Source organism: Lycium ferocissimum, chromosome 2 (assembly GCF_029784015.1).
Source record: "Lycium ferocissimum isolate CSIRO_LF1 chromosome 2, AGI_CSIRO_Lferr_CH_V1, whole genome shotgun sequence".
Lineage (NCBI taxonomy): Eukaryota > Viridiplantae > Streptophyta > Magnoliopsida > Solanales > Solanaceae > Lycium > Lycium ferocissimum.
Window position 1 is genome coordinate 67,529,270 of NC_081343.1, and position 22,746 is coordinate 67,552,015.

The 22,746-nt window shown below is 32.2% G+C and overlaps 2 protein-coding genes across 3 annotated transcripts; both read left to right on the forward strand.

Annotated features, from left to right (window-relative positions):
* The first annotated feature begins 721 nt into the window (after positions 1 to 721).
* Positions 722 to 5,060, forward strand: LOC132047001 (agamous-like MADS-box protein MADS2). Of its 2 annotated transcripts, none has more exons than XM_059437864.1 (8): positions 722 to 1,197; positions 2,602 to 2,680; positions 3,207 to 3,271; positions 3,371 to 3,470; positions 3,609 to 3,650; positions 3,740 to 3,781; positions 4,011 to 4,153; positions 4,719 to 5,060. In XM_059437864.1, the coding sequence occupies exons 1-8, from the start codon at positions 1,013 to 1,015 to the stop codon at positions 4,804 to 4,806; spliced, it is 744 nt and encodes a 247-aa protein (XP_059293847.1). In that variant the 5' UTR covers positions 722 to 1,012; the 3' UTR covers positions 4,807 to 5,060. The 2 variants fall into 2 exon arrangements, with proteins under 2 accessions (XP_059293847.1, XP_059293848.1); XM_059437865.1 differs by having other exon boundaries at positions 727 to 1,197; positions 4,014 to 4,153.
* A 9,861-nt stretch (positions 5,061 to 14,921) lies between these two features.
* LOC132047000 (truncated transcription factor CAULIFLOWER A-like) lies at positions 14,922 to 22,681 on the forward strand. Its single transcript, XM_059437863.1, has 8 exons — positions 14,922 to 15,119; positions 20,168 to 20,246; positions 20,507 to 20,571; positions 20,685 to 20,784; positions 21,118 to 21,159; positions 21,374 to 21,415; positions 21,527 to 21,645; positions 22,276 to 22,681. Exons 1-8 carry the CDS (start codon positions 14,935 to 14,937, stop codon positions 22,391 to 22,393), a joined length of 750 nt encoding a protein of 249 aa, XP_059293846.1. The 5' UTR covers positions 14,922 to 14,934; the 3' UTR covers positions 22,394 to 22,681.
* Positions 22,682 to 22,746: the final 65 nt, after the last annotated feature.

The window sequence follows — 22,746 nt, forward strand, 5'->3', positions numbered from 1 at the left end:
ATGATTTTAAATTTAAATCATTACTTTTGGATGATTTGAAATTTAAATGCATGAGATGAAATCGCGTGTAAACGGCAATTTCTTATCTCGTATATCCAAATGCCTACATAGTATCTCCATTCCAAAATTAATACTACCTCTTTTCCCTTTCAAGTAGGCAAAGAGCCAAATACGATACATTTTTTACTAAATTATGACCTCAGATTTTCATATAGTAAAACTGTACAAATGAAATTGAATTATGTCCACCTTAAGGTTAAAGATCGATAAATTAACTCTTGACAAATAGTTTAGCTAAATAAACCAAGAATAACAGATCACCTTTATCACATAATAGCTTATCTTTGTTGTATATTGTCAAACAAAAACTCAATAATACATCCCTGAAATTCAATCTTTGAGAAAATTTTAGGCCAGTACTGCGAATTGGTTACGCATGATATCTACGTAATATCCACTGATCAATTGACGCGTGTCCAGATAATTTAGTACACGCTTTGTTTTTTCTACAATGGACCGCACAAATGAGAACCAAATATACCAACACTTAACTAGTCGCGTGTCGCCCAAAATACGAATAATCATCCGTCGTGGTCTACACGCTCCAAAAATAAAGTGGTAAGACATCACTTTAATGCATTAGCTAAATTCATGTAACTTCAAAGTGGAAACAAGACCAACCCTAAAGCTCTGAGGCACCTAAATTTGGAATGGCATAAGCAAATCCTAAGGTTAAAACAAAGAATCTTTAAAGAAGAAGAAGATAATAAAGTAGCTTAAGAGGAAATGCCATACACAAACAACCCATGTTCACTTTTCTCTCTATAATCTCTACTTTGAACATAGACTCAAGAAAAAAAGGCTCATAAAATCCTTTCTTTTTTTCTATCTAGCTAGGGTTTACAGTTCATTTCTTTCACAATTTTGGTTGACTCAGTAGGACTGAAAAGAGGATCTAATTGTTACCAAGAGAAGAAAGTGGCAAATTAAGAAAAATAATAAGAGGGGAGGGATGGGTAGAGGAAGAGTTGAGTTGAAGAGGATAGAGAACAAGATAAATAGGCAGGTCACTTTTGCAAAGAGAAGAAATGGATTGCTTAAGAAAGCTTATGAACTATCTGTGCTTTGTGATGCTGAGGTTGCTCTTGTCATTTTCTCTAATCGTGGCAAGCTTTATGAATTCTGCAGCACCAACAAGTAAAATTAATTATTTCCATCTCTCTAATGTCTAGATCTTTATTGTCTTTGTAAGATCTGAATCTGACCTCTTTGCCTTTGTTTTGGCTATCATTTGTATGTTATGTGTTTCTTGGATCTTGTCCAATGCAAAATTAGATTTTTAGAAGACATGATCTAATAGTTCCTAGCCAATTTGACCACAAAAAAATATTTTAAAATAGGAAAAAAGTGGGTAGGTTATAATCTGATTATATGTTAACCAAGATCTGTTACCTATCATGGATTATCAGCAATCAACTACTTGAAGATGATTTTTTTCTTTCATTCTTTGTAGGGAATAAAGTACCAAGATAAGATGAAACATTAATCCTACTCCTAAGTTGTTCATAAATAAATAAAACAAGTAGATCCTAAGATTTAAATAAAGATAAACTTGGAAAATCTACTTAGTATATTTTGGATCATATTTATTGGCAGATGGGCTGAGTAGTCATACGTACCTGCAGATCTGAAGAAGTCTTTATTATCATAATGTTGTGTACCTTCTAAATACGTTGGAGTAACCGGATAAAACATTGTCTCCCAGTCCTTCTACCTGTTTGATTTTTTCAAATTTTGGCAAAATCTAATAAGGACTTCAATTCTTAGCAAAATAGTCTTAAGATGATTTTTTAAAATCTTCTTTTACCTCTGTGATCTTAGACATTTGTGATAAATCTTTCCTAAATAGGTCATATGCACTGCCCGCCGGTTATAACTCTGTCCTATATGAATTTCCTTTCTTTAAAGAGAAGACATCCTTAATACACCAAACATCCTGTCTTTTGACGCAGGATCCGGGGAAGGGTTGTACCTCAAGAGAGTGCGATGTATAGACAATCTATCTTGATGCAATGTTCACTCATCTATATCTTATCCTTAGTGTGTGTTTGGCATGAAGGAAAATGTTTTCCTGAAAAATAAGTGAATTTTTCCCCATTTTCTTGTCTTTGGTAAGTAAGCGAAAAATATGTCTTAAGAAGCATTTATATATAATCTAGACAAATTAAACATTATGATGGATGAGTGTAGCGTGTGGGGATGGTGGAGGTGTGGGCTATAGGAGTGGGGTGTGTTGGAGGATGTGGAGGATCGGAGTGAATTATCACTTATGGAACTTGTTTTTTCTAGAAAAAATATTATTCCAAAAGTTTTGATCGACCGAACATGAGAAAACTGAAATAAGTTTTATGGAAAATATTTTCCTCCGTACTAACACTCCCTTAATTGATGTTCTTCTTGAGTGCCTTGATTCTTCAAACATGTTTAATGTCTTCATCGCGTTTATAATTTGCATGGTCATACGTTATGTTTGCCTAACGATTAAGGATTTTCAAGGCTAACAATTAATAACTTTTTCCTTTTATTTCCCCTATGCATCAGTATGCTCAAGACCCTTGATAGGTACCAAAAGTGCAGCTACGGTACATTGGAAGTCAACCGATCAATCAAAGATAATGAGGTAACGAAAGCTAGTTGACTTCATTTCTCCAGTCCTTAGACAAAGGAATGAAAAATGCAAGATAAAAAATCTTCTTCTCGTAAACTTTTTCGTGAAAAAGCAAGCAAGATTTGAGTTTTTGAGAATGCCTATTTGCAAAAGTTTTTTTTTTTTTTTTTTTTTGGAGAGAATTTTTTTCTTGTTTAACTGTTTACAACAACAACTACATCTAGGTGAATTCTCGCGATGTAGGTCTAGGGAGGCTATTTTACGAAGAGCGCTCGATTGAAAGCATTGACAAAAAAAGATTAGATAAGGACAAGCAATTCAATGCAGTATGAAAATGAAAATAACAAGAGCGATATAGCATTATGAAACAAAAGGCAGTAATTACAATCGATATACAAATGAATACGCTAATCGAAGTATAACAAATAATAGAATACGGTTTAACTATGAGTTGTATCGTGTTTAACTGTTTGAGTTACAAAATACGATTCAACTATTATATTGACCTCTTTCATGATCATCTTGTGATCCATTGCAGCAAAGCAGCTATAGGGAATACTTGAAACTCAAAGCCAAATATGAGTCACTGCAGCGATATCAAAGGTAATTTACTAGCTACCTAACCTTAATCATGCTAACATACAAAAAATGTACACAACTTGTATTCTTTATAACTTACAGTAGTTGACATTTTCTTTGAAGACAACTTCTTGGAGATGAGTTGGGGCCTCTGAATATAGATGATCTTGAGCATCTTGAAGTCCAACTAGATACTTCCCTCAAACACATAAGGTCCACCAGGGTAAGCTGAGTGATATAAACATATAGATAAATAACATATTATTAAAAGAAATAATGAGGGCACTCCTGGCATTTCCGAGAAATTTTTGGAACCTCTTTAATTCAAGTATTCTAATTGTTTCTTCTGGCTGCTCTATAGACACAAATGATGCTTGACCAGCTTTCTGATCTTCAAACTAAGGTAACTCTGATTTGATTCCAAATTGTTCTTAGCTCAATATTTATGCATGTGTTAAAATAGTAAGTAATCGTAACTTTCCATTATAACAGGAGAAATTGTGGAATGAGGCTAACAAGGTTCTTGAAAGAAAGGTAGGTTGGCCATACATGTGATGGTAACTCTTTTTCTAGCTCATTCTTAGATTTGATTTTTTTTTTTCTTTTTTTTTGGTAAATAACATTCTTGGATTTAATTAGTTGTCTTCAGATTGATTTTTATTAGAAATATCACTTACGTTTATTTTTCATTAAATTAACTTTTTCTTATTGATCTAACAAATTGTGCTGTAATGCCATTGAATTGCGCATATTAATTTGTTAGCAGCTGGAAGATATATATGCTGAAAACAACATGCAACAAACATGGGGAGGTGGTGAGCAAAGTCTCAATTATGGTCAGCAGCAACATGCTCAATCTCAGGGTTTTTTCCAACCTCTAGAGTGCAACTCTACTTTGCAAATTGGGTAAATCCTAGCATTTTCATTATGTTACTTCTAATTATTTGTATTTAATTTGCAACTGACGATTAATTAGTTGACGAGTGAGACTTGCTCTAGTACGAAGCACTATTGAAGGTAATAGTTGAGTGGTAAGTAGTCTTTTGTCCTTAACTAGAGATTTCGATTTTGAACTTGTGAATGGATCAAAGTTGCCTTTGGTAGGGAGCACTTTATTCCCAAAGTGGAATTCTTTGAAGCGAATCTGAATTAGTTGGACCTAAAACAAGTATTAGACACCGGATGAGAAGCGAAAAAGAAAAAGAAAAAAACTTGGACCTAAAACAAGTATTAGACACCGGATGAGAAGCGAAAAAGAAAAGAAAAAACTCATTTGATCCCTTCGGTGATGACGGCGATTACGAAAAAGAGAGCAAATTATCATTTATAGTCTAGTGCTACCGATGAAAATCTTTCAATTAGTGTAGTTAAATACTTCAATTCCTGTTGTTCCCTTTCCTTCCAATTATCTAATTCCTACTATGTAATAGAAAGAAAATTTTAAGTAAAACTAACTTGTTTACTTTTTCAGGTATGATCCAATAACTACTTCAAGTCAAATGACAGCAGTAACAAATGCCCAAAACGTCAATGTTATGGTGCCTGGTTGGATGCTGTGAATGTCCCTCAAAAAGTCCAACTTTAACTTATTTTCAATGTAGCATAAAAGCATATATTATATTATATGTTATAATAAAGGAGAAACTGATTGTCTATCCGAGCTGTAAATTCACCTCTTACGGTTCTTTTTCTAGTTTTTGAGCTAAACTCTATGGATAATACTAAGGTGAATGTTGTAAACCATATCGAAAGAAACTCGAACTATGTTGCTTTGAAATGCTTATTAATATCATAAGGTGGATGTTGCTGATCAGTTTCCGTTTGTTCACATTATTTATATTATGACAGTTTTAAGATGATATTTTTTTTATGAACTCATTTTAAATTCTGTTAATTCATACAAGATGGTTGAAAGTAGTCCAAGGCAATTATCCAATTCTCTACTAGGTGTAATGGATTATATATGGCAACTTTCAAATTTCATAGAAGCAACCATTCAAAATTTAAAATGTACACGTGATGTTCCAGTGGCAAAAATTCACTGTTTAGAGAGGACAAGTAAATATTTCCTGAATATATACCGTTATTAAAACCTGCCCTTTGCGTATAATTACATAAATAATTTGATTGCGAGCATAAATTGAAGATACACCTGTGCTATATTGTGACTCATATATTGCATAAAATCAACTAAGATACCTACAGCAACGGTACTACGTCAATATAAGCAATATATCAACAGAAAAGGAAAATTAGTAACTGACATTGTCCTATTAGTTCTTTAATTTTATCATTCCTCACGATTTTATTTTATTGAAATTATGAAGGGTTATGTTAAATCATTTTCTCATGTTTTAGCCTAGAGTGTTCTCGCTTTTAGATGTACAATAGCTTCTTGTCCTACACAAAAATAATCATTGAATTGCCCTTCAAACGCGCTGTTTTTTAGTTTTTGTCTTTCATCTAAAAAAGTGATGAAAATATTTCGAGATTCTGGATTCAAACTCAGCTCAGTTAAAAAAAAAAAAAAACAATTTCACAAGGCGAGGTTTCGCAAAAGTTAGGCCTCATAAAGCATAACTTCTGTAGTTCTGAGTTATGCCTAAGGCAAAAGCTATCTTGGGACAAGGGGTATACCTTAAGGCATAACTTCTAAATAGAACTATGACTTATGGCATAACTTGCCTTACAATTTTATTTTTTATTTTTTAACTCTGTTGGGATTAGGGGTGGGCATGGTACGGTATTTGAAACTTCGGTACGGTAATTTCGGTTTTCGGTTTCTAAAAATACTATACCATTACCGTCCCAATTTAATTCAGGATGGTTTGGTATTTTAAAGTTCGATTTCAATATTTAACGGTACGGTAAATCGGTACCATAGTTTGTCCAATTTCGACTTACATATACTCATATCATGGAGAATTATGACTTCTGTTACTTAAGAAACATCTCAACTATTATGTACTAAACACCTTACACATGCAAAAATATTCAAAAGAAAGTACAAGCAATCCGCTTCGTAAATCAATTACACAAAAAAGACATTTAAATCAAGATCGAGTAGTCACAGTTTCAACGTTTAAACAATTAGTTTTCTAATAATACTAGTTTATATATTTATTATACTAAGATATATGAATTGTATATGTAATTATATACTTCGGTACGGTATCAGTATTTTCTTTATGAATACCGAATACCGTACCGAATACCAAACTTTTTAAAAATACATACCAAATACCATAATACAGAAATTGCGGTATAAAAAAATTCGATTTCGGTATGGTAATCGTTATCTACCATACCATGCCCGCCCCTAGCTGGGATTCTACTGAAGTTAGGCCTTAAGACTTAACTTTTGCCGAATAGACCTAATTTACTATGAAATTCTGCCTTGCAATTTTTTTTTAATACTCTGCTGGGGTTCAAACCTAGAATCTCAGGAGTATTTTCGGCCAATTTAAATGCCGAAGGGAAAAAATTAAACACCAAAAATTTGAGGGCCAAAAATTAAAGACTACCCCCGAATAAGGCCATTTGCGCGAATGACACAGAATTAATAGGTTAACAAAGCCCAAACTAGTGAGATCAACTACAATATGGCCCAAGAATCACAGGCACAAAGTTGAAAACCCATTGGTACAGCTCACTGGAATCGCCACAAGAGCTTTCAGATGCATCATTTTCTTCGGCAAACATTAACAACAAGAATAAGAGAAAATGAACTACCCTACCTGAGGTCCTAAATTTAATAACTCTGTGGAATATATTTTGTTTTACTTCTCCATTACTTAGCGGAATTTTGTTAGAGGGAAAACTTATAAGTATTTTCTTAAAAAAAAAAAAATCTCAGTTCAGATTTACATTGTTATTTAAAGAATAGTTGAAAACATAACTTGTTCTTTTTGACTGCTGGGAGAAATTGGGATTAATTATATGTTGACCATGTTCTGGGAGAATAGTAAAACTTAGCCTCATCAAAATATTGTTGAATTATTCTATTTGAATTTATTATACATTTATAAAAGTGAAAATTTATTTTTTAACATAATTGTGCCATGCTTACATTTGTAACTTGTTTCATCTTTACGTGTAAAACTGGATTTGATCTTTTGTGAATGTTCAAACTTCTCAATGTAAGTGCATTCATTATTTGTCCTCACGTTTTATTGAAGAATCAAATGGCCTCAAAGGAGTGGTTTCTATTCAATATAAACACTGTACTACTTAAGGAATTATGCTGTCTCATATTACTTCTAATTTCATAGTGTAGAATACCTATGTATTCACGAGGCCTTCTCCTAAAGAAAATAATATATATGATTAAATACCCCTATATTATTCTGTATTGCTTTATTAATTAATTAATTTATTTTAAATTGTTCTTTTAGGGCTTTTAGTGTCACCAAGGTGCTCGATCTGCAAAGTATACACTCTTTAGGTATGTATACTATAAATTAAACAACTGAAGTTAGCACACAATAATATTCTGTTCCCACTAATTAATACTCCAAGATTTAGTTCTGATTGCCCTGGCAAGGGATCTTGGCTTCAGTTTTTCTTTTTAATTTTTAATTTCAGCCGCCATGGCCACTCACATTTTTAATTAGAGAATCAGAAGACAGTTGTTACGAATATATGGTTCTTTATAAGAATTTTGTTGTTGTTAACCATTAACAAAAATAGGAGTATGTGGTTTGTGGCGTGTCGAGAGCATCATATGATTAGGGTATATATGTAACAATATTTTAATTTACTTCTTTTTATTTTTTTATCGAATAAGTCATATGGTCTTCCATTTGGCAAACCTCGATTCTTGCCACCCTTCTACCTAACAAGAATGCCATGATTAATAAGAAAAAAGGAGAATTGAACCCGGATTATTCATCCATCCTTTTGAGTTTTGATAAACTTATTTTAATTAAGTTGCCATAAAGTTATCGAAATGAGCAGAGAAGAATTTCGGATTTAAATTTAAGGAGTCCAACTTTTAAAATTTTAGTGCTAACTCATTGCAATTTAATTTATGAGTTCAGATATAATATTTATTAAAAATTTAGTGAATTTTTACATATTTATATATATATCTATACTTCGTCTAGAAAATTATGGGTTTAGATGAATTCAAGTCAACATCTGCCTTTTGGAAATGAGCACGATTGTTATCTTGTTCTTCGGATTCCTTTCTTTTTCTTAAAATAGAATAAATATACGAATTTAAAAAGTAGTTGAGAGAATGCAAAGGATTTTCCAAACGTGGTAGCTGTTCATTTATTTTGGTACAATGGATAAGAAAAGACGCGAAAAGAGGAAAACAGACACGAAGGGAGTACTGGCTTTGATAAAAAACCAGAAGCTATTTTGGGAACAAAATTGAATGGGAAACAGAAAATTTACATGGAGGAGGATAATTTTTACCATAAGGACACTACATTTTTTCTTGTTTTTTCAAAACAAAGGTCGGTAGACGCCATAAAGAACGTGAGAAAGAGAAAGTGGTTGCCATAATTAGAAAAGTTGTGAGATACTCATGTTTTGCCTGATTTACTCAATAAACATAATCTAAAGTGGGTTTTCATTGTCTAAAGGAAGTTAGTATAATCCTATGTATGTTAAATAAGTCTATGTAAAGTATAATAGTGGTTTAATTGAATTTAGTCTCTATGATATATGACTAAAAAAGCACATTAAATCTTCAACTAATTGAAGTCAGAATACCTAAACCCCCCACCCCCACCACCCCACCCCACCCCACCCCTAGCCTAAACTTATCATGAATTATTAGTTGCACACTTAAACTATTCGTAGTCTTAATTACCCCTTGACTAGGTTATTTGATAGCCTTTCATTACCGAATGTCAATATGTTTAAGAGAATGCATCTTGGGTATTCTCTTATGCACTCTCTTGATCCTTTACTTTAATGAATATTCACAAATTTATCATGATTAGTTTAGAATTAAGAAAAGAAATTTGCTCTATATTTGCTTCTTAGATGGCCATCTCTTATTAGCATAATTACTAGGGTATGCTCAATTTAACAAAAACTGACCAAGAGAGTGAGGGAGACTAAATACGAACTCTGTAACAACAATAGGGTTCATATGACCTCTAGATCATCAAATTGTCCTTTCAGGGATTTAACAATGCTAAAATCTGCTACCTCGCCATTTTCAAAAAGAAAAGTTACAGTAATAATTAATTTGCGAATAATAAAAAAGTACAATGGCTAAGATGGTCTTCTCATGTTAAGAACAACGGATATGTACAATGTCTTCTATTGAAGTAACACATTAAGGTAGGGATCTGAGATTTTAAATGTATTACAGAATCAACGGAGTAATGTCTCTGTATACATACACTATTATAAAACCATTTTTTTTAACACTTTGTCCTTTAATCTATATTTTATTTATTTATTATATTAGTTTGCCATAATTAAATAGCTCTTTTTTAGTTTTGTGTCATGGTCCCCCACTTAAAGCTGTAGTATTGGTATTATTTGAAGGATTTGGAAAACCAATTGTAACTGTACTATATAACTATTCTAATCAAATTTGCCTGGTCGCATGTCATGGTCCCCTATGATTCTATATTTATTGTTGTAACGCGTGAAGTTTCTTACTAGGAAACAACTTGTTCCTAGGACTCGTAGTAACTTAATACTAGTACGTATAAATTTTCCAATTAATAAAGTAGACCTTATATCTTGATTATAGGAAAGCAAAAGTGACCTGTGTTTAGCCTTAATTATTTCTACACATAATAAGGACCACCATTCACCAAGCCTATAAGCACAACCCTACCTCGTCTTGTTTTTTGATGAGCAAAGGCCACCTTAAACCTTAAGCTGCGTGCGGCGTGCCACTATTCACTTTTCTCGTCGATATATTTTGTGCTCGACTGATGATTACAAGCCAAAAAGAAAAATTGCGATTTCTTTTCAGTACATTATTTTTATTGGACCTTCATTAACCTTTCGGTTCATAATAGTCCCCACGATTATCTTTCGTCTTAAATATACTATTCCGACTAACGGATGTTGAGTATGGCTTTGACATTTGCGACGGTGGAGCTATGTCGACAAAGAAAAAAATAATCCAAAGTTACCCCTAAAATGTCAAATTGTTTTATATATATACCTTTCACAATAATTTTAGGCATACACTAAATAATTGTAAAATCTCAGATATATACCCCCGAACAATTTAAGAATGTCTAAATATAGCTCTACGATGTGGATTTTACTATATCAATCGAATGGAACCAATTTTTCTACAATGGAAAACCGTTAGTTGGAGGAGTATATTCGAGACGAAAAATAATATTCAACTCTTAATGGACCGATAAGTGAACCTAGGACAAACGTAACATCATAGGCGAAGCAGCCAGCCGTACATGCATGTAATGAACCGAAGGATTACGATGATGTGTAACAACTACAACATCTTAGGTGTAAATATATGGTAGATACCGAGAGGTGGTGTGTACAATAGCTTTTCTTATAACAATAAATATTGAAAACCCATTATTTCTCCCTTGCAACATTTTGCCGACGGTACTTGAAATGAGGTTAAAATTAAATGGAAAAAATTAGACAGAATCACAGGACTCCCATTAACACAACTTACCAACAAATTCAAAATCGAAAAGTTAATTATGATTAAGTTATCCTGACTATGTTGAGAATATTTTTTCCTGATTCCATATTCAGTTGTTTTTCAGCAAAATAAAGTGTTACTAGTAGTGTTTTTTTCCTGACAACATCGAGATAGTTATATATATTGATATTTGTTCACATTTCAGCTAGTCTTCCGATATTTAACTTATTACCTAACACTTGGCCATGAAAATTTTCACTGTTTTCCAAAAAATTATTTCACTTTATTTGTAAATCAACGTTTAGCGATGCAAATTCAAATACAAGTTTGAAGTTGTATTTAAAATTTGGAAAACAACTAAAAAAAACTTGTTTCCACTTCCCCCCCCCCCCCCCCCCCCCAACACACACACACACACTTTCAAGACATTCAAACAACAAAAAATTAACTGGCAAAAACTATAACCAAACACAACTCCATCTTCAACTCAACTCCAAAAATTCCAAATAAAGTGAAAAATATTTGGTTTTCATGGCCAAGAGCCTACTTCTTTTTCTGAAAGAAAATCACAACAACAAACTTTGATGGGTCCAAAGTTATTGCATCCAATACTTAGCCCCCGTTTGGCCATAAGAATTATTCACTTTATTCCGGAATTTTTTTTAACTTTTTTCCGTAATCAGCGTTTGGCCATGAAAATTCCGAATACAACTTGAAGTCGTATTCCGGAATGCCAAAAACTCAAAAAACTTGTTTTTAAAAAAAAAAATCACTTTTTTTACTTTTTTACAACTACATTTCACCAAAAACTACAATTTCAAAAACTATGGCCAAACACAACTCCAATTCCAAAATTCCAAAAAAAATGTGATTTTTTTTTTTTTTGGTATTTATGGACAAACGGGCCCTTAGTCGAGCACAAAAATCTGTCCTTGCGATAGTTATTTCTGATTGCAATAAAAAAGTTTATAATCATGCCGAGAAGTTTCCGTAGATCTAATTTCATTTTTCCAACCATTATCCATGCATATATGGGTATAAATTATATACATTCATAGTCTAAATATTTTTCACACTATTGAATAATTTAGTTGAATATAGTAGGTTATTATTATGCTTTTCAAATTAACATATCAAATTATTACAAAAATTACTTGTTATAAATCAATTTAGCCTGATAATGTAAGAACGAATACATTTTGGTTCGAAGGAACAAGAAGAGGAAAGGACACAATGGACAAGAAGAGGCACTTGGATCCTGTATTATAGTACATTTGAAAAAGAGCAAAGGTGTGTAACTAATGTCCTCCTGGGACCTTAGGGGTTGTTTGGTAGGTTGCATTAGAAAAAATAATACAATATGTATTGGGTTTGGTATTACTGTATTACATAGCAAATTATGGTATATATGAGCAATGTAAGGATTAATTATTTATTACTATATATAATAAGTGAAAATGTAATAAATTTTGTCGTCCTTAGTTACTTCTCAACTTTCTTGTTGGGGATCTTGCTAACTAAATGGTTTGTACTTTCAATTTTGTCCTTGTATTTGATATTTATTGCATCATATTCCAAAGTATTTTTCAATAAATCAAGAAACTTCCAAACCTATTTGGTAATATATGGTCCATCAAATTAACTTTTGCAAAGTGGATATGTACTTTTTCTATCCCATAAAATTACCCCTACTTTATTTCTTTATTACTTTGATTGCCACATTGGGTAATATAACAAAATTGAGATCCTTTAAAATGCTTCAAAAGTTCTCTACAATGATGATGTCATATCTAACAGAAATATTTGTGACAAAGATACAATAATTTTAAAGAACCCATTTATTGTTGAAAAAGTAATCCGTAGATGATATTTTCACTTGGTAAATTTTAAAATTACTGTTAAATTTTCCATGCTCTTGTTTATTAATGATCGTTAATTTGTATTTTGAAAACATAAATTTAGGTATGATATTTTAACATAATTTTGTATAATAGAGAATGAGTTTCAGGATCGATCCTCAAAATAATAGAAACAGAAGGAACAAAATTATTAGATATGTCGTCGCATTGAGATATGATTAAAAATTTAAATTTAATCGATTCTAACTTATTTGAGATTGATAACTTAGTTATACGGTTATTATGATGTAAAGTATACAAAATAATATTCAACTAAGAATAAGAAAAACAAAAAAGAAAACATTTCCTCGCATGCATTTTTTGAAAGGAAAAGAAAGTTTAATATTTAATTTTTGATATTTTTAATATTTTTTTATGATTTGATTAGAATTAGCATCTATAAAAATTAGTTAAGAGTCAAATTTTTTAAAATTTTATTTTATTTGTATTTATAGTTAAGTTCGCTAAATCTCTCAATGAAAGAATAAATATAGTATCTATAGATGTATTTAGACTAGGCTTTAATCGTCATATTTTACGGTAACATCGATGAAATTACGAGTGCTAATCAATATATACCGAAACAATCTATTTTTATCTTAAACTAAAAATTATATGTTAACAAAATTCATAAAATGCTAAAATATCTTTTCAGTTTACAATTATAGTTAGTTTGAAATTGTTTTTCATACTTCAAATTCTGTTAGTTTACAAAACATCAAATAATATGTGCCTTCTTAATACTTATTTCCTGCAATATTTGCTTCCTCATAAATAATTCTTTTAGCCCCCGTTTGGCCATAATAATTATACACTTTATTCCGGAATTTTTTTTCACTTTTTCGGAATCGACGTTTGTACATGAGAATTCCGAATACAACTTTGAAGTTGTATTCTCGAATACCAAAAACTCAAAAAAACTTGTTTTTAAAAAAAATTCACTTTTTTACAACTACATTTCACCAAAAAATACAATTTCAAAAAAACTATGGCCAAACACAACTCCAACTCCAACTCCAAAATTTCAAAAAAAAAAAGTGAATTTTTTTTTTGTATCTATGGACAAACGGCGCCTAATTAGTAAGTTATCTAATTATGTGGCCAACTTAAATAATTAATGACACATAATTAAGAAGCAACCATATTAGATGACTTGTGCTAGAAAAGAACGCAACACAAATTATTATTTTTTTAATTTTTTTTTTTTTATAATTATGAGTACTCTTTTCTTGATCTTTAGTCTTTCGATCAATGAGAATTTTTTAGAGACTAGTATATGAATAAGCATGGTTATAGATAGAATTGACCTTAATATACCAAACCAAACAGTGCATAAAAAATAATTTCAGCAAACTAATTTCAGCATTTACCAATAACAACAATATTACTAACACACCCTATTTAGTGGAATACTAATTTTGATACACTCTTGACTCTACCAAACGGCCCTAACACAAAGGGCACATACTTGCGGTTTGTGCCACACATAGGAAAAAGAGTAAAGGTGTGTAAGTAATGTGAGAAGGACGTAAAGCGCCGTCAACAGAAGTATATACAAATATAACTGCACATACAACTAGTCAGTGAGTAACTCAAACAGATGTACTGCGTTCGGTTCATAAAATGGGTTCCTAGAGGTAGAATCCTAGTCATGTGGTTTGTACCAAAACGGCAAAACCCAGGCTCTTAACGACGCCATTAACCACAAGGCATTACCGCTGTGTCCCATCCAATCAAAAATCGACAACGCAACACCCCCTAAACCACCCTTGTTTCCAATTTATATCATACTATCAGGTTATCTTGCCCTTTCATTTATTCAATCAAAAATCAACAAGAACACCTCCAATCCCTACCCTTGTCCTCGTGTTTCTTCTCCTTCTTTAATCCAAACAGATCAAATTTTTCATTATTCACATGGTAGGACACAACCTTAATTAGTCCTCTTTTTTTTTCAACCTTAGTATCAACCAAACTCCTTAAATGACAACCTACATGATTCAGTAATACTTGCTTACAACCAAGAACAAAAGCGTATGACATAATTATTTTCTATCGGCCACTTTCTTTATTGAGGAATAAACAGCGTTTCGATTTAGGGTTTTTCTTCTTGGCTTTCTTGCTTACAAACACAGACTTTTTCCTTCTGAAACTCACTAGACCGACTTTCGTGGAAATTAATAAAGATGGGAAGAGGTAGGGTACAGTTGAAGAGGATAGAGAACAAGATAAGCAGGCAAGTGACATTCTCAAAGAGACGATCTGGATTGTTGAAGAAAGCTAATGAGATTTCCGTTTTGTGTGATGCTGACGTTGCTTTGATCGTTTTCTCTACCAAAGGCAAGCTCTTTGAGTACTCCACTGACTCCAGGTACTCACTCACTCCTTTTTATTAGTATCTTGTGCTAATCAAGCTGAAAGATACCTAAGTCAACTGATCAAAAACAAATTTATTTTAGTTATACACAATTAACCTAAAAATTAGTCATGATATATTTTTCCTTAACTAGTCAACTGATCGAATCTAACCTAGCCAAACTCATGCAGTAATTTCTGAAATTGTTTGTATGTTCAGTTAAACTCATTATACCCTTTGTAAATCAATATGACTAAAAATGTTCAAGTTTCGCCGTTTTCCCCTTTGATGGATATGGTTTGTATTTTTCGGTGGATATGGTTTCATGTGAGGTGAAGTAATTACTTTTAAACTCTCTTATTTCTTCCAAAAAGTTTTAAGTGATTGATGCCTATGATTCGTAATTATGAAAAGTGATGAAGTACGTACTTAGTTTCTACTTATTAATCTTTGAAGAATTGAAGTTTATTTATGTCAGACGAACCAACCAGGCAAGTAAAACGAAAAGACAGATTTTGTTCTTAAACAAATAAATATGTTACTTCTTCCATTATGCTTCAATTTTTTGTCAGGCTGTCATGTTAGTATTTTGGTTTTTAGATAATTTTGACATTATTACGTTACACAGAGATCAAATGCACCAAGAAAAGAAATTTAAAAGTTCAAATATTGTCAGATGTAGTCAAACATCGATGCATCTGTGATACACAACCTACTGAATTGATCACCAGTGCTTGCTCTTTAGTATATTGTCTGTCAAAAAACTGAAAAAGTTGTAACTTGTGGGGAGCTTCTGATTATTTGGAAATTCTAATAGGATTAAAGGGAGAGAGAAAATAGACAACAAAAGCAAAAGCTGAAGAAAGAGCATATTTCATCTTTGAAGCTAAGAGTGTGTTAAATTGGAGAGACCAATAAGACAAATATCTGTCGGAAATGGGGAGTCTAGAGCCTTGTGCCTCTTTGTCAGTTCATTCATTGATAGTACGAGGAGCGCCCTCTATGACGTGTACTCCAATGACATTAACTTCTACATATTCACAGACTATGTAAATGTAAAGAAATTTTCTACTGTCAGTTCATCTTAAATGTAATTTTAAGTAATTGTCTACGAAAAAAATTTAGTAATTTGAAATAACAAGATAAATTATCTAGTATAACAGATTAATAGATTATCATAGAGTAAAAATTCTTTACATTACCAATGTATAAGTTATCTTCCGGTCCTTTGGTCTCTGATAATGACAAGTTAAAATGTTAATCATGTTTGTATTAGAGAGGAAATGGCTTGGTTTTCCAATTGAATATTGATATTGATCCAAATCCTTGAGTAAATTGTTTCTAGGCTATGATTTCATGTTATATCTATATGATTAATATCCTCTTAAAGTTTGTAATAAGAATAATACATATCAATCAAGAATCATAATATATTGCTCGTGATCAGGAAATTCGAACAACTAACGAGTACATTCCAAAGAAGGAAACTACACAATTGCTCACACCAATTAAAAACTGCACTTAAGTTATATAACACAAAAGCATATCTTAACAGAGAAGCCTGTAATTTTTATTGGTTAAATTTTAAATTAAGATGTTCTTGAAACTTAATAGGAGAAATTATAAACAATAACATTTGGTGAAAAAGAAATTGTACCATCCAATTTTGCATGAATATATAGCAATTTGATCATTATCTCATGAAGAGAAAGCCTCTTAAGATTTTTTGGTTGATCATTAATCCATTATATAGAGAGACTCGTTAATAAGGATAAAAAATTGGAGCTTAGACTACAATGTGTTTGTTGGTATAAGATACAATAAAAAGGTAGAAGTGATAACTTATGCATTGGCCTGTATGAGTGTATCACTGTTAAATGATGAGTTAAAAGACCTAGTAACTAGATTTATTCATACCTAGTATTTTAATTTATGCAAGGCATATCTTACACATAGGGGTGTATATGGATCGGGTTGGTTCGAATTTTTCAAATATCAAACCAAACCAATTGCATCGGGTCTTTAAATTTATAAACCAAACCAAACTAATAAAATTCGGGTTTTTCAATTCGGGGTTATTCGGTTTTTTCGGGTTTTTTACCAAAAAAGTCTTCATACAAAACATATGACTTTGCCTTCAAATATTCTTTAGTCCTAGTAAGATTCAACTATATAACTAAGATGTTTCTTAAAAAAATAACACAAAATATGAGACGGATGATGACATTGTATTAAAATATTCAACAAAAAATAAGCATTGCTAATTAATAAGCCATAAAGAAAATGACTTTAATCTAAATACTAAGTTATGCTAAAATAAGTACGGCTAATAAGTATTAATTACATGACAAAGAAAAAAATTAAACTATGTATTTTTACGCTCTAAACCAATTATACAAAACTAAAGAATAGATATCCAACATTCTTGTCCTTCCTAGTGTTAGAATTGAATTTATTTTGTTAGCATTAGTGTTGAGTTGGTTTTGATTTGGACTTTATTTGAGTTACTGACATCCATGGGATATAAAACTTATTGGTATTCCAAATTTTAAGTTCAAGCTTAAAATAATATGATAAAAAATTTAAGAAATATTTCAAATTACATTACAAATAAATATTTTTATGTATAAAATATTTTAAAAATTGAATACACGTAATGTCGGGTCGGTTTGGTTCGGTTTGATTTTTTTTTTTTTTTAGCTAAAACCAAACCAAACCAATTATGGTCGCGTTTGTTTTTTTCAACACCAAACCAAGTCAAACCAAACCACTAGTCGGATTTTTTTCTCGATTTGACTCGGTTTATCGGTGTGGTGCGATTTGTCGGTTTGCTTTGTATACCCCTACTTACACATTATGATAAACATGATTGTGATATATCTTGTCAAATAGTCTCATTCAGCTAGAAACAATAAACAAGCCCTTGTAAAGTTAGGCTGGTTATTAATTTATGACTGCATGAATAAACACCTAGCTAGCTTGATTTGTTATAGCTGTTAGCAACTTTTTTTTTTTTAAACTGGTAATTGTATTGTATTCCATATGAGCAAAACAGTACATAGGTTGTACTGAAACCATATCTACAAAAGTACTCCAAGACTCTACTATTCTACTTCTATATTGAATGTAATACATCAATAATGGAAACAGTATCATCTGAATAAGCCTGGTTACACAAAAAACAAAGTAATAAAATACATTCAACTTGAGCTTCTGCACTCCATTCTCTGTACTCTCAAAACATATGGAGTTTCTTTCCTTCCATATTGCCCACCATATCTTTGGCATGGACAATTATATTCTCCATCTGTTTCTGCTCTTTGCCTGTAATCCTGCCTCTTCCCAACTCTTTAGAGCATCTGAAACTTTGCCAGGCATGGTCTAGGCTATACCTTTGAGATTTAAAAATATTCTCCAAAGCTCTTGTGTAAACTTACGATGTAGGAACAGATGGTTAATCATCTCTGCTTGTTTCTCCACAAAGGAAACATCTAGAGCATAAAATTACCCCTTTTCATCAAATTATCTGTGTAAGGCGCTTCTTAGCTAAAAGCCACACAAAGCTTGACAAACTTTATGTGGAATTTTGGGTCTCCAAATGTGTTTCCGGGCCATTTGGTAATCTGTTGAATTGATTGATTCATCATCCTATGTTTTAACTAACTTTGAACACTCTTTGTTATTTTGACCCACCAAAAAACATCCCTTAACTATTCCAATGTGTTAAAAAAATCAGCCACTCTTTGTATCTCTCAATCATTGATTTGCCTTTTGAAAGTGAAGTTCCATCCTTGAGGTGTCCACAAATGTCAACACAGTCCTTTGATGATCTAAGACAATATTGTATATACTTGGAAATGGTTTTTCGCATTACTGACCTCAAGCCAATTATCATTCCAGAATCTGGTTTTGACCCCATCAACTACATTGATCTTGGAATTGCACTTAACTTCATTCCATAAGGCTCTTATGGATCTCCAAAGACTAACCCCATATGGTGTGGTAATCTCCTTATCATCCAGCTATCTTCCTCCTCATATTTTGCATTAATAACTTTCCTCCATAATAGTTGATTTTCATTGGCATACTTCCATAGCCACTTCATTCTAAGTGCTTTGCTCTGCATTTTTATATTTTTTATTCCCAGTCCCCCACTCTTCTTGCCAGTAATCACTACTTTCCACTTCACCAAGTGAAATCATTTTTTTTCCCTTTGTTCCCTTGCCACAAGAATTCCCTTCTGATGCTATCCAACCTCTTGATAATCCCTGCTGGAAGGTGTAAGCAACTTTGATCTTGTATCAAGCTGAAATTAGTTCAAATAGAACATATATCTTTCACTTTGAATCGATATACCTAATTATCTAAATTGCAAAATCTTCTCATTCTAAAACCTAGAAGCCTATTTAAGCACTAATGGATATCAATGGTAGAGTAAGCAACCACAACAAGGGTGCAACTTAATTATCAATGAAGTGTGTTGAGAATAATAATGAGGTTTTAGGTTGAAATTTTACCGAGCAAAAAATACTAGATAATTTTTTCTCACCTAGCCAAACTTTGGCGGACAGAGTTTTTAGGCACCTGTGCCGATGGAAGGTTAGGTAACATGTGATATATTGAAGTGTGCCCAAGCTAACCCAAACACTATGGTTATAAAAATATAATGGAAGAGTAGTAATTGTAAACACCCTTACTTCAATTAGTAACTGTAAACACCCTTACTTCAATTGTGAAAAGACTAACTTATATTTCAAAACAAATTAAACACTTTGTTCTCTTATACATTAAAACTAACTCTACAATAACTTACAACTAGGTACAATATAACTCAATCCTAAGGACTGAAACTAGTTATGAGAAGTCAGTTTTATGAATCTGCTGTCTCATGCTATCATGTTAATTCATTACCTCAATTAGCATTAGTTTGCCTTAGAGTTAAGCCAATGTTTCCAAATCCCAGAACCTTGCTGACACATCATACTAGCAAATTAAAAATCGTACAGTTAAATAGTTCAATTTAGTACTGTCTTTTATTGACCTTCAGAGTGTTTTCTGTGCAGCATGGAAAGTATTCTAGAAAGATACGAAAGATACTCATATGCAGAGAGAAAGTTGAATCCTAATGACTCTGATCCCAAGGTGATATGCAAAATCCTTCAGTTTGCTTAGCTCATTGTTTTTCTTGATTCATCCGTTGTTCAACTTTCACAAACTTTTCTCCAAGCCGAGTCCATGTTGTTAACACATCAATCTCTACAAAAGTTTTTTCTAGTTCAACTACAAATACACTTTTTCTTTAATTTCATTCCGGATATTGTCCAAACGCTTATTTCAGCTCCTCTTTCTTTATTTGTTCTAGATTTGGTATTCCTTTTGACTCTATTGATGCATTGCTGTAGGAAAATTGGAGTGTGGAGCGTCCGAAGCTAATGTCAAGGATTGAACTTTTACAAAGAAATATAAGGTACCCTACTTCACTTCACATATCTTTGTTCACATATCTATCAGAACTTCAGATCATGTGTAGCGTTCTTGCTGTATTGGTAGAATATCTATTTGTTACATTAAAATGTGCAGGCATTATATGGGTCAGGATCTGGACCCTCTCAGTTTGCGGGAGCTCCAAAGTTTAGAACAACAGATTGATACATCATTGAAGCGAATACGAACCAGGAAGGTTAGCATTATTCACATCTTCTCTTATTTTTTTCCTTTTTCCTGATGCTCTCCACATTTGATTATGTAATGCTCATTACAAAAAATTACCTTATATACACTGATATTTTAAAATAAATAAATTATATGATTCATGTATATAACATGTTCTAGCATGTAACATGTGTTTATTTTTTTAATCACTAATCTCATATTGTATGAACGGTCACCTATAGTAATCTTTAAGGAAAACTGATAGTTATAAAAACTTACACAGTCAATGTATAGAAATTAAACTGTTATCGTTACAGTTCCATTAGCTATTTCTCAATAAGTATGTCACTTGAATATGCAGAACCAACTGATGCACGAGTCCATTTCTGAGCTGCAGAAAAAGGTACTTGATTTCCATCTAGTTCGACTTGTTATATTTATGCTAACATATATAGCTTGCGATCCCTGCCAGTATAAGGCACAATGCTATTTAACACAGTCAGTAAACAGTCCAACTAATTAAATTAAGCAAAAAATATCACGTATACAGTCACTTCTATATCTGCTTATATTTATGATCTCATTTGTCTTATAAGTAAATCTTCGACTATGAGCAGGAGAAAGCGCTGCAAGAACAAAACAACTTGATAAGTAAGAAGGTATATGCTACAACCTGCTTTTTAACATCTTAAACTAGTAGGTGTTACAAATTTGAAATTCTATCGGTATCCTCGTGGTCTCATTAAAAATATTGTGTGAACTGAAAACAGCTGAAAGAAAACGAGAAGACACAAAATGGGCAAGCACAACCCAACTCAGGCCAAAACTCAGCAACCTTTCATCATGTGCCTCCATCACAATCTCACCAAGTTCCTAACCTAACAATTGGGTACTCTCTCTCTCTCTCTCTCTCTCTTGATGACTTTTACCTATTGACAGTGCGAACGAACTTTTACAATAACTTTTTGCAACGTTTCTCTCCATCAAAAGGAACAAAGCAACTAATTTTACACTATCAGGTCACCTTAAAGATTACATATAATTGCTCACAATTCTAATTTTCTTTTGGTGTTCCTGTGAGACTCCTGTTTGTATAGAAGATTGTCTCCTTTTTGAGAATCATGTTTTGAAGTAGGTTCTCTCTTTTTGGTATATCAGGTCTTTTCCCCCCAATTTAAATAAAATTATTACCTTATCAAAAAAAAAAAAAAAAGTGGATTTAGTGACCTAAAGAGTACTGTATCTTATATGCTATAGCATAAATTACACTGATGTGTAAAAATTATACTGTCAGTGGATATGATTAAATTAAATCCTATAGCTTTATTCCTTTCTTTAGGATGAAGTTCCAGGTTTTATGTTTGATGTTTGTTCAAAGAAGATCTAGTTAAAAGGGAACCAATGCTAGCTTGTCTCTTAATCCGTTTTAAAACATGCACGTCTGTCATAAGTTTGGGGTGACCATTTGTTTAAATGTCCAAAAAACTGATAAATGATGGAAGTTTATAATGTCTATCAGTGGGCCTTTTGGAGGAACAAGGGAAATGAACACAGATGGATCGGGTCAAGCTCTCCCTGGTTTTAATTATTCCTTGATGCCACCATGGATGCTCCGCCATGTCAGCAATGGAGGGTGAAAACAAGAAAAACCATTTCCTTCTCTAGAGGAGTATAAAAGACGTACTATTGGAAGTTGTAGATGTAACATTGCTTCTACAACAGCTAGATTGGTACGGTCCATGTATAAGTAATTGTATATGTTCCAAACAATGAACCTTCCACCTTGTTATGTATAAGCTAAGCTAATAAAACTTTCATCCTTCATTTTTAATTTATCCGTCACTCGAGTCTCCTTCCTATAAATAGAATTAAGCAGCGAAGGTTGTTTAATTGATTTTTTATGTTATGGAATCAGGAATACTATAGATAGTTATTTGTTGTTTCAGGTTGCATTATTCTGATGATCTTACACAGTCAAATGTTTCCCTCA